Below are 12,487 nucleotides of genomic sequence, written 5' to 3' on the forward strand. Positions count from 1 at the left end.
TTATACATGTTACATAATTTTTTTTCACTCACAACCATTTTATTACTTATATATTAATATAACAACGCAATGCGATTTCATGTACTATCTTTGAATCAATATTATATTTATTTTGACAGACATCGTCAGTTTGATTTATTGGTGTCAATTTAAAAAAATAAAAAAGTTTAACACAAATAAGGTTTCATATCTTTAATTAAGTTAAGATATTAAATAAAATCCTCCTTGATGATTCCCAATTCGACTGTAGTCTGTACTGTTATTTTACCTCAGCCTTATGTCAAAACGTAAATTTAATTGATATACAACAAAAAATTAATAATATTAATTATTAAATGGAGAAATAATTAAACTTGTACAGTTAATTTGAAGTTATTTTTTTTTTAATAACTGTTTAACAAATAAATGGTAGATTGATTAGTTATCGCCCGCGGCTGTGCCTGCATTGTTCAGAACGTAACAAATTATATATACTAAAAGCTTCCTCGAGATGCAGCCTATCTATTGAAATAAACCGCATCAAAATCGGTTCTCTAGTTTTAATTATACAAATTTATATAGGGAATATAGCACACACGGACAGACATTCAAACCGATTTTCTGTTATATTTATATAGTTTTGTGTTTTGCAATAGTTTTGGTAAATTAATATTTTGTACTAGATTTCCGCCCGCGGCTTCGCCCGCGTTTTCAAAGGAAAACCCGCATAGTTCCCGTTCCCGCGGGATTTCCGGGATAAAACCTACCCTATGTGTTAATCCAAGTTACCTTCTATATGTGTGCTAAATTTCATTGTAATCGGTTCAGTAGTATTTTTCCGGACGTATAGAAATTTTCCTGGTGTATGGAAATTTTCCGGACTGAGAAAATTTTTCCTAACCTAACCTAACCTAACCTAACCTAACCTCTCCTAACCTAACCTAACCTCTCCTAACCTAACCCAACCTAACCCAACCTAACCTAACCTAACCTAACCTAACCTAACCTAACCTAACCTAACCTAACCTAACCTCTCCTAACCTAACCTAACCTAACCTAACCTAACCTAACCTAACCTAACCTAACGTAACCTAACCTAACCTAACCTAACGTAACCTAACGTAACCTAACCTAACCTAACCTAACCTAACGTAACCTAACCTAACCTAACCTAACCTAACCTAACCTCTCCTAACCTAACGTAACCTAACGTAACCTAACGTAACCTAACCTAACCTAACCTAACCTAACGTAACCTAACCTCTCCTAACCTAACGTAACCTAACGTAACCTAACTGTGCACGACAAACCGTAAAGTACCTAATTTATTGTAAATATAACGTTAGAATCCTGAAGGCTTACGCCTGAAGGCTTATAAAATAATTAGCATGAAAAGAAATACGTATTTGTTCTAGTTATATTGCAAAGTTTATGTTTTGTAAAGCAAACTATCTAACTAGTCTAGTAAAGTAAAATAAGTGTTCAGTATAAAATCCTGAAGGCTTATGCCTGAAGGATTATCTGTATAGTAAAGTATAAGGAACAGTTCGTACGTAAAGTTATTTGTGTTGTCTATTCACTATTGCATAAAGATTTATGAAGGCTTATGCCTGAAAGGTTATTATTGTGTTAAAAATGTTTAGTAGAATAGTAAATGTTTATATTTTGTTTTGATATTGTAGATATTTAATTGTAGATTGTAAATGTTTGTGTTTCTTAAGATAATGTTATTGCTTGTTTATGTCTTTCGTATATTATGTGAATTAGTGAATGTTTATGTCTTTCTTTATGTTATATGAATATTTTAATTGTGTGATATTAGGATTTAATTGATATTATTGTATTTCGTCATGCGACAGCGTCACGTCCGCGACTGAGCGCACACGCCGTCCCCCGCAGTATATTTATACACCTGAAGCGGGGGACGGGGTAGTATAAAAGAAAATTTGTAAAGAATTGTGCGCGCAGTCTAAACGGGGCGCTGGCGGAGTATATTATGGATGTAATATTAGAATAATATGTTATAATGATTGTAATAAAAACAATAAAACTGTAAATTTATGTAAAAATAAATGATTGAGAAATAAAGAGTGAGGTAAGGGGCGTGGCTAGCCGGAGTGGAGGGGATAACGCGCAAAGTATAAATATGGACGCAAAACCGGTTGCGTCACGGCATTCCAGTTCCACCCGCGCTTCAGAAAAGCAAGAAGAATAACTCCGCTCCGGCTCGGCACCCTGGCCCTCTACGTATGAAGAAATAATTGTTTGTATTATTTGCAAACCCCCACACCACTACAGTCCACTAAGAGAGGGCCTTCAGCCGACATTAACATTGGTCAGCTTCGAGCCGGATAAGAAGAAAAATGAACACGAGAAGCCGGAGCGGAAGAGGAACAACACCATCAGCATCAGAAGCGACCGCCACCGCCACAGGAACGTCGTCTACGAATACGTCGGGAGAAACGAGCTACACTACGGGGACATCGGAGACCTGCACGACCGCGACAAGAACGACGAGGACAGAGGAGAAGAGCAGCTCGACGCCAGCTACGCCGAGCACCATGCCCGTCGACAAGTTGCAGCCAGCACCGTCACCCGTCGTGGGATACACAAACGCCGCTTTCGCGGCGCCAGCCGACAACACCGACGCGCCGACGACCGCCGCCTACGCGGCGCCGACGAGCAACGTACACCTGAATACAAACGCCGCTCTCGCGGCGCCATCGAACGTCGCCGCCGGGTCGCCAGCACGCCGCTCGAAGACGCTCCGCCAGGCATCAGAGGTGCGGTCGCGGCGCTCCGTAGCCTCCCGCAAGAGACTCCTCGCGGAGTTGGAGGTGAAAGAGCGCCTAGCCGAACTGAAGCTGGAACAAGCGAAGGCCGCAGCAGAACTGGAAAAGGCGCGGCTGGAAAGAATACGCGCTGAAGAAGAATCAACAACGGAAGAGGAAGAAGAGGACTACGAACCGGAACGACGGGTCGAGTCGTGGTTGGAACAACATTTAAGCCAGCCACTGCCACCCGCCGCCAACCCGACTCGCCAGCTCTCACCGCCACGCTACACAGCGAAGAACGCCGACAACAAGGAAGATCGAGGATGGGGGGCCCGCCAGGAACAGGACGACGGGCCACGGGAACCGGAGAAATACCCGCCCACGCGGTCACCAGAAGTTGCGGCAATTGTAACCGCCTTCAATGAAGTCGCAAGAAGCCAAAGAAAAGTAATAAGATACGGCGGTGAACTACCAACGTTCACCGGCTCCAGTCACGAGTGGCTATCATTCAAGGCATCGTATGAAGAAACTGAAGAAGGATTCACCGACGGGGAAAACGTCGCACGATTGAGGAAGGCGCTGAAAGGAGCAGCCCTAGAAGCCGTCACCGCCCTACTCATATCGCACACCGGACCCGAGAAAATCATTGAAGCCCTGCAGAGGAGGTTCGGCCGCCCAGACGCGCTGGTTCTGGGCGAAATGGAGAAAATCAAGTCGCTGCCGCGAGTAACGGACAACCCGCGGGACATCTGCATATTCGCAAATAAAATATCGAATATCGTCGCCACCGTCGAAGTTTTAAGAAAACAAGAATACCTGCACAGCCCGGAAATGCTGCGGCAGGTACTGGAAAAGCTGACGCCGATCATGAAGAATAAATGGTACGACTTCGCTGCCGACGAACGCGACAAGACACCGCTACTGAAAAAGCTCGCAGAATTCCTGAATAAAGAAGCAGACAAGTGCTCCAGCTACGCTCCATTAGATACAGAAACAAGGAAAAGGACGGAGCGAGCCTACGCAACGAACGACGCGAGCGAGCGAGAAACAAGATGCCCGATGTGCGAGCGAGAGCACAAACTCGTCGAGTGTCGACAATTTACGAACAGCGACGTAAATACACGATGGGAAATAGCGAAGAAATATCGAGTGTGCTTCCGCTGTCTTCGAAGCAAACATCAACGAGCAACATGCCGCGCTCGTCCTTGCGGCCTCAACGGGTGCACCATGAAGCACCACAAGATGCTCCACCATACCAAGACAGCGGAAAAGAAAATTGAAGAGACAGCGCAACCGCAAGCCAGTGAAGAGAAAGTCCTAGTATCAGCAATTAACATCAACAGCGCCACGTCGGAGCAACCTACGCGCCGCCGCGCGTATCTGAAGATCGCTCCCATCACCATCATGGGACCGAAAGGAAAATGTGACACGTACGCGCTCCTCGACGAAGGAAGCACGGTGACCATCATTGAAACGGCGCTTGCAGAGCAGCTGGGTCTCGACGGGCCACGCGAGTCCATCACAATTCAAGGCGTGAATGGGCACGAGAATGAGCACGAATACAGCAAGAGAGTGAAGGCACGAGTACGAGGACGACATGAAGAAAAAGAATACGCATTAGACAACGCCCGCACCGTGCACCAGCTCCACGCATTCACGCAGTCCATCCGCGAGAGTGACATCGCCCGCTGCAACCATCTGCACGACCTGCAAGAGGACCTACTGTATGAAAATGCGACACCGAAGCTGCTGATAGGGCAAGACAACTGGGAGCTCATTATAACGCGAAAACTACGGCACGGCAAGAGGAATCAGCCCGTCGCATCGAAGACGTTATTAGGATGGGTCCTGCACGGCTGCCGCTCCTCGAACAAGCACCCAGTTTTGTTCTGTTCTCATCTCTCGGAAGCGGAGAAGTCACCTGACACACTCGAAAATATGATGAAGAAATACTTCGAATTAGAATCCATCGGCATCGAACCCAAGCGACAGCGCAGCGACCCGGAGCAGCAGGCACTCAGCATATTGGAAAAGAAAAGTCAACGCCTGCCGTCCGGCCGATATGAAACCGGACTCCTATGGAGAGACGAGTCCGCAGATACACCGAACAACTACGGCGACACATTGAAAAGATTGAAGACATTAGAAAAGAAATTGGACAAAGACGGAGAGCTGAAGAAACAATATGAAGAAAGAATAGAAAATCTACTCTCGTCCGGCTACGCAGAGAGGGCGCAGACTCCGCCCACCGGCGGGAGAGTGTGGTACCTCCCGCACTTTCCAGTGATTAACCCGGACAAAGCGAAGATTCGTCTGGTGCACGACGCGGCCGCTAAGTCACACGGCCGCTCTCTCAACGACATGCTGCTGCCCGGGCCCGACCTGCTACAATCTCTGCCTGCCGTCATCATGAAGTTCCGTCAACATCCAATCGCCGTGTCCGCCGACATCAAGGAAATGTTCATGCAGATAAAAATCATTGAAGAAGACCGTGACGCGCTACGCTTCCTCTGGCGTGGCGATCGACGCGACGACGGGCCGCCCGATGAATATCGTATGACATCGCTCATCTTCGGCGCCTCTTCATCACCGTGCACCGCACTCTACATCAAGAATAGAAACGCGCAAGAACACGCGCACGAGAGTCCGGCAGCCGCACGCGCGATTCAAGAGAACCATTATATGGACGACTATATACATAGCTACGCGACCGAAGATGAAGCCAGGGAGATAACGGCGCACGTCGATCGCATACATCGATACGCCGGCTTCGAGCTGCGTGGGTGGGCATCGAACAATGAAAACGCGATAAGAAGCTTTACGAACACCGGGGCGACCACCGTCGAGATCGGCGGGAGCGAGACAGAGCGAACTTTGGGACTACTCTGGCACGTGAAACAAGACTACATCGGTTTTCGCGTAAACACAAAACGTGTACCACAGGAAATAATAGAAAATAAACGAACACCTACGAAGAGAGAAGCCCTCAGTCTCATCATGTCGGTCTTCGACCCACTCGGCCTCATCGCGCCCATCCTCACACCGGCGAAAAGAATAATGCAAGATACGTGGAAGTACAACACCGGCTGGGACGACCCCATTCCCGGCGCGCTACAACATCGCTGGGAAAACTGGGTGGCGAATATTCAGCATCTCGACGCGCTCCGCATCCCACGCTGCTATGACTACGAACCCGCGGCTGAGAGAGAAGTACACACATTCGTGGACGCCAGCGAAGAAGCATACGCAGCGGTCGTGTACATCAGAGCGACGCGCGCCGACGGATCGATAAACATCGCGATCGCCGCCGCGAAAAGCAGGGTCACGCCCACGAAACCGATATCGATCCCACGTCTAGAGCTGCAAGCCGCCCTGCTCGGAGCACGCCTCACACGAACAGTCGAGGAAGGTCACGACTTTGTCTTCAAAAGAAAAGTGTATTGGAGCGACTCAAGAACAGCACTTGCATGGATACGCAGCGAGCCACGTACATATAAAACATTCGTGGCGCACCGGCTAGCCGAAATAGAAGACCTCACGAAAAAGGATGAATGGCGCTGGGTCCCTACGGCGCACAATACGGCGGACGACGCTACACGCAACACCCCCGCTGACTTCGACCCGCAACATCGTTGGTTCACCGGTCCAGACTTCCTCCGCTATGAAGAATGCGACTGGCCGGTTGAAAAGAGAGAAAACATCATCATCGACACGGGCGAAGAGAAAGAAAAATGCGGCGCGCTGAACACGTCGGACCCCGCCCCCGCATTCATCGACATCGAGCGCTTCTCACAATGGACACGGCTAGTGCGCACAACGGCCCGCGTACTGCAATTCATCGAACTCTGTCGTCGCCCCAAACAACTCGTCAATGCAACACGTCGAAAACGTACAAGAAAAAATGAAGAAAAAGACGCGACGTGGAAAAGAAATGTGAAAAAGAACAATGAAAAAATCGTCTCCCGTCCGAACAACGAAGAAAGAAAATATAGAATATTAAGTGCGCGCCACCTACGCGCCGCGGAAAACACACTTGTGAAATTAACACAGAAAGCAACGTACGGGAAAGAGATAGCGATACTACAGCAAGGACACCCGCTCACTGAAAAATACCAAGGTCCGCTAGCGGGATTAAGTGTCGCCTTAGACGAAAACGGAATACTGAAACTACGAGGAAGAGTGAATGAAGCCAGCGCGATCGAGGCAGAGGCCGCAAACCCGACAGTGCTCGACGGAAAACACAAGTATACGCAGCTCTATATACAACACATACATGAAAAACTGCATCACGGCGGCGTCGAAATTGTAGTAAACGAACTAAGACAAAGACTGTGGATAACAAGAATACGACCCGCGACAAAGGAAGTGTTAAAGAGCTGCCCGCGCTGCCGCCTGCTGCGCGCGAAGCCCGCGCGCCCATCGACCGGCAACCTGCCCGCCGCACGCCTCGCGCATCACGCGCGCCCATTCACATTCACCGGACTCGACTACTTCGGCCCGCAAGAAGTAACCGTCGGCCGCCATCGAGAGAAGCGCTACGTGGCCCTCTTCACGTGCTTAACATCGCGTGCCATACATCTGGAGGTCGTCGTGTCACTCAGCACCGATTCAGCGATCAACGCGCTGCGCCGCTTCATAGCGCGGCGCGGCTGCCCGGCCGAGATATGGAGTGACAACGCAACGTGCTTCCGCGCGGCCAACAGAGAGCTCACGGACGCGTGGGCCGCACTTGAAGAAGAAGCCGCAGCCCGCCGCATCAGCTGGCGCTTCCTTCCGCCGGCCGCCCCATTCATGGCCGGCGCGTGGGAGCGCATGGTACGCACCGTGAAAGAAGCCCTTCGCCACACGCTTCACGAGCAGCACCCGAGTGACGAGACGCTCGCCACACTCCTCGCCGAAGTAGAAGCCACCGTGAACTCACGCCCACTCACTCATGTGGCCGTGACGCCCGACGTGCCGCCCGCCATCACACCGAATATGATCCTGCTGGGCTCCAACTGCTACGTGCCGCCACCCTGCACCATCGAGGAAGACCAAACAACAGCGCGCACACACTGGAAGCGCGCGCAGCAGCTCGCCGACACCTTCTGGCGACGCTGGGTGCGAGAGTACCTGCCCGTACTCCAACAGCGGCGGGAGCCCCACGCAAGCGGCGCGGCCCCCAAGATCGGCGACCTGGTCATCGTGTGCGACTCCAATCAACCAAGGAACACGTGGCCCCGAGGACGAGTCGTCGCTACGTATCCCGGCAAGGACGGCGAGGTACGAGTGGTCGACGTGGAGACCAGCGGCGGCAGAATCCTCCGGCGGCCCACCAAGAAGATCGTCGTGCTACCAGTTCAAATCGCAGAGTGCGACGGCGGGAGAAATGTGCACGACAAACCGTAAAGTACCTAATTTATTGTAAATATAACGTTAGAATCCTGAAGGCTTACGCCTGAAGGCTTATAAAATAATTAGCATGAAAAGAAATACGTATTTGTTCTAGTTATATTGCAAAGTTTATGTTTTGTAAAGCAAACTATCTAACTAGTCTAGTAAAGTAAAATAAGTGTTCAGTATAAAATCCTGAAGGCTTATGCCTGAAGGATTATCTGTATAGTAAAGTATAAGGAACAGTTCGTACGTAAAGTTATTTGTGTTGTCTATTCACTATTGCATAAAGATTTATGAAGGCTTATGCCTGAAAGGTTATTATTGTGTTAAAAATGTTTAGTAGAATAGTAAATGTTTATATTTTGTTTTGATATTGTAGATATTTAATTGTAGATTGTAAATGTTTGTGTTTCTTAAGATAATGTTATTGCTTGTTTATGTCTTTCGTATATTATGTGAATTAGTGAATGTTTATGTCTTTCTTTATGTTATATGAATATTTTAATTGTGTGATATTAGGATTTAATTGATATTATTGTATTTCGTCATGCGACAGCGTCACGTCCGCGACTGAGCGCACACGCCGTCCCCCGCAGTATATTTATACACCTGAAGCGGGGGACGGGGTAGTATAAAAGAAAATTTGTAAAGAATTGTGCGCGCAGTCTAAACGGGGCGCTGGCGGAGTATATTATGGATGTAATATTAGAATAATATGTTATAATGATTGTAATAAAAACAATAAAACTGTAAATTTATGTAAAAATAAATGATTGAGAAATAAAGAGTGAGGTAAGGGGCGTGGCTAGCCGGAGTGGAGGGGATAACGCGCAAAGTATAAATATGGACGCAAAACCGGTTGCGTCACGGCATTCCAGTTCCACCCGCGCTTCAGAAAAGCAAGAAGAATAACTCCGCTCCGGCTCGGCACCCTGGCCCTCTACGTATGAAGAAATAATTGTTTGTATTATTTGCAAACCCCCACACCACTACAGTCCACTAAGAGAGGGCCTTCAGCCGACATTAACACTAACGTAACCTAACCTAACGTAACCTAACCTAACCTAACCTAACCTAACCTAACCTAACCTAACCTCTCCTAACCTAACCTAACCTAACCTCTCCTAACCTAACCTAACCTAACCTAACCTAACCTAACCTAACCTCTCCTAACCTAACCTAACCTAACCTAACCTAACCTAACCTAACCTAACCTAACCTAACCTAACCTAACCTAACCTAACCTAACCTAACCTAACCTAACCTAACCTAACCTAACCTAACCTAACCTAACCTAACCTAACCTAACGTAACCTAACGTAACCTAACCTAACCTAACCTATCCTTTTCCACCTTATAGAAATTTTTCCTGACGTATAGAAATTTTCCTGGCTTATATAAATGTTCCTGACTTATAGAAATTTTCCGGACTTATAAAAATTCTCCTGTCTTATAGAAATTTTCCTTTCTTATGGAATAATCAAGTTGAAGATTACTCGAGATCTCAAAAACGGCGCAACGGATTTTGATGCGGTTTATTTTAATAGATATAATTTTTAAATGTTCATAAAATTTGCAACCGAACGAGGCCGCGGCGAATTTCTAGTTAGGTATATTATGAACGTATTATGTATTTGTTGGTATTTTTTTTTTTTTTTTTTAGTGCTGTTTTGTTTTGGTATACGAAAATACCTATGTAGAGTATGAAGTAAAATAAATATAGTTTGAAAAACTAAAAAACACGCTTTCAAGTTAGATACATACCACTAAAAAGTAGAAAATAATAATTCTTTAATCTTGTAATCAAGCAATAACCAAGACATATTTTATTTTTGAACGCATTTTTATGAAACTTTGCACCTATGTAGAGTATGTATGAAGTAAAATAAAAAAGTAGAATAATTTCCATCCATTTTGGATAAGGTACATGTAAATTTAATGAATAGATCCAGTACGACCATACCATAATGACGAACATAACAATATTATGACATGGGCTGTGTATGACATTGACAATATTATGACAGTGCAGATTGCACATTGCACATTGAAGATCGTTTTTTTTTTTTGTTTTCGAGTTCGAGTAGTTAATTTTGCATCAGGAATCGTGCAAATCCAACACAAAACTTTGATTATTATTATTTTATCTCTCTTTTCTCGACATACACACCGCGCGAACGGTTACTTATCGATGTCTCTCTCGCACTCGACTACGATGAATAACGAAACGGAGACGAGTGTACCTAATGTGTTTATAAAAACGGCGTCGTACCCGTTTTCGTATTCATTCGAAGCGCAACCACTTCTCCGTGCGGTCGTATTTGTTGTTTTATTTCTCTATAATAAATATAGTGAATTCGAATTTCGAACAAGCCCCCCGGTCACAATGGCTCGCACAAAGCAGACCGCTCGCAAGTCCACCGGTGGAAAGGCGCCGAGGAAGCAGCTCGCCACCAAAGCGGCCCGCAAGAGTGCGCCCGCAACCGGTGGCGTGAAGAAGCCCCATCGCTACAGGCCCGGCACGGTTGCTCTGCGTGAGATTCGTCGCTACCAGAAGAGCACTGAGCTACTGATCCGCAAGTTGCCGTTCCAACGTCTCGTTCGTGAGATAGCGCAGGACTTCAAGACCGACCTCCGCTTCCAGAGCTCGGCCGTCATGGCCCTGCAGGAGGCGAGCGAAGCGTACCTCGTAGGTCTATTTGAAGACACCAATCTGTGCGCTATACACGCTAAGAGAGTGACCATTATGCCAAAGGACATTCAATTGGCCCGCCGTATCCGTGGTGAACGCGCCTAAGATCCGTTTGTTGTTTGCATTGTTCGTGTCTCGTGTCGTGTCGTGTGGTGTGTGGTTTCAATATGAAATAACATAACATAACATGACATAGCACAGAGGACACGTCATCGGACATCGAATGTTAAAAAAAAAAGGCCCTTTTCAGGGCCGCACGTGATTCATTTTAATAGTAGGTACCTAACCTAACTATAAACGTTTTCCACTGTGCAGTAACGGAAACATACAACGAAATATCTAATAATATAATGATAATATTGTTATGAGAATGATAAAATGTATTAATATTATTATATTACTATTATAAACAGAAAACTTACCTACCTGATGAATTTTAGATTTTAGTAATGTAATCATTCAGTAGCCATTAACTTTAAATTCTTCTTATGAAATAGTTTTATTTAATACTAGCGGTCCGCCCCGGCTTCGCCCGTGGTACATGTTTACGTTTTCTCTACATAAAAACCATCCTCGTACTTCCAGGAATATAATAAAAAAAGAATTATCGAAATCGGTTCAGCCGTTTTCGAGTTATGCGCTTACCAACACATTTTGCGATTCATTTTTATATATAAGAAGATTATAAATGCGAAAGTTGTTGATGGATGGACGTATGTATGTATGTGTTGAACCGATTACAATGAAATTTAGCACACATAATAATAGAGAGATAATAGAGTACAAGTGAAATGATAGTGAGTGTTGTAGTTTTGCGCGCGTGGGGAAACATATCCATAATACAATAATATATAATATTGTGGAATTAATGAATCGTATGCGGCCCTGAAAAGGGCCTTTTTGTTGTTAATTTGTTTGTTTCAAAATCATCGCCGTGGTGGTCGTACGCCCATCTTTATTCGTACCAAGAATAATAATTATTAAAAGGCCGAATCGATTGCATGGAAGAATTATTGACGTACGTACGAACGGACGGACGATCTTTGAAGTAACACAATTAATTAACCGCCGAATCCGTAGAGGGTACGTCCCTGACGTTTCAGCGCGTACACGACGTCCATTGCGGTGACGGTCTTCCTCTTTGCGTGCTCGGTGTAAGTGACGGCGTCACGGATCACGTTCTCGAGGAATACCTTGAGAACGCCGCGCGTCTCTTCGTATATCAAACCGGATATACGCTTGACGCCACCCCTGCGAGCGAGACGACGGATCGCGGGCTTCGTGATACCCTGGATGTTGTCACGGAGCACCTTCCTGTGCCGCTTAGCGCCACCTTTTCCGAGCCCCTTGCCTCCTTTACCGCGGCCTGTCATATCGCCGACTGTCTTGCGTTATTCTACTCGTTTACTTGCTTACTCGCTGCGTGCCCGAAAGCTTGTGCGCTTCGCGCCATTTCATGTCGACTTTTATACACACACATTATACACGCGTTTCGGTCGGCTCGCCCTCGACGAGCGACGGAGACGGATAGATATATCGTGCATATCGAGGGACTGCGTTAATAATCTTTGAATAATAATAATAATAAATAACTCAATCACAATAATTGACAACATTTCATTTTTTAATCGCATATTTTAAGAGAAATTAAATAAAAAAAAAAAAC

The 12,487-nt window shown here is 46.2% G+C and overlaps 3 protein-coding genes across 3 annotated transcripts; 2 read left to right on the forward strand and 1 right to left on the reverse strand.

Moving 5' to 3' along the window:
- The first annotated feature begins 2,342 nt into the window (after positions 1-2,342).
- LOC149895866 (uncharacterized) lies at positions 2,343-8,141 on the forward strand. The gene has a single exon (XM_090118380.1). It carries the CDS (start codon positions 2,343-2,345, stop codon positions 8,139-8,141), a length of 5,799 nt encoding a protein of 1,932 aa, XP_089974506.1.
- A 2,287-nt stretch (positions 8,142-10,428) lies between these two features.
- On the forward strand, positions 10,429-11,224 carry LOC149895867 (histone H3). The gene has a single exon (XM_090118024.1). It carries the CDS (start codon positions 10,516-10,518, stop codon positions 10,924-10,926), a length of 411 nt encoding a protein of 136 aa, XP_089974150.1. The 5' UTR covers positions 10,429-10,515; the 3' UTR covers positions 10,927-11,224.
- A 408-nt stretch (positions 11,225-11,632) lies between these two features.
- On the reverse strand, positions 11,633-12,249 carry LOC149895868 (histone H4). Its single transcript, XM_090118141.1, has one exon. The coding sequence runs from the start codon at positions 12,192-12,194 to the stop codon at positions 11,883-11,885; it is 312 nt and encodes a 103-aa protein (XP_089974267.1). The 5' UTR covers positions 12,195-12,249; the 3' UTR covers positions 11,633-11,882.
- Between the last annotated feature and the right edge of the window lie 238 nt (positions 12,250-12,487).

The sequence above is a fragment of the Colias eurytheme genome, chromosome 29 (genome assembly GCF_061535395.1).
Source record: "Colias eurytheme isolate Ceu_HAF_F1 chromosome 29, ilColEury1 Martin Lab GWU primary, whole genome shotgun sequence".
Taxonomy (NCBI): domain Eukaryota; kingdom Metazoa; phylum Arthropoda; class Insecta; order Lepidoptera; family Pieridae; genus Colias; species Colias eurytheme.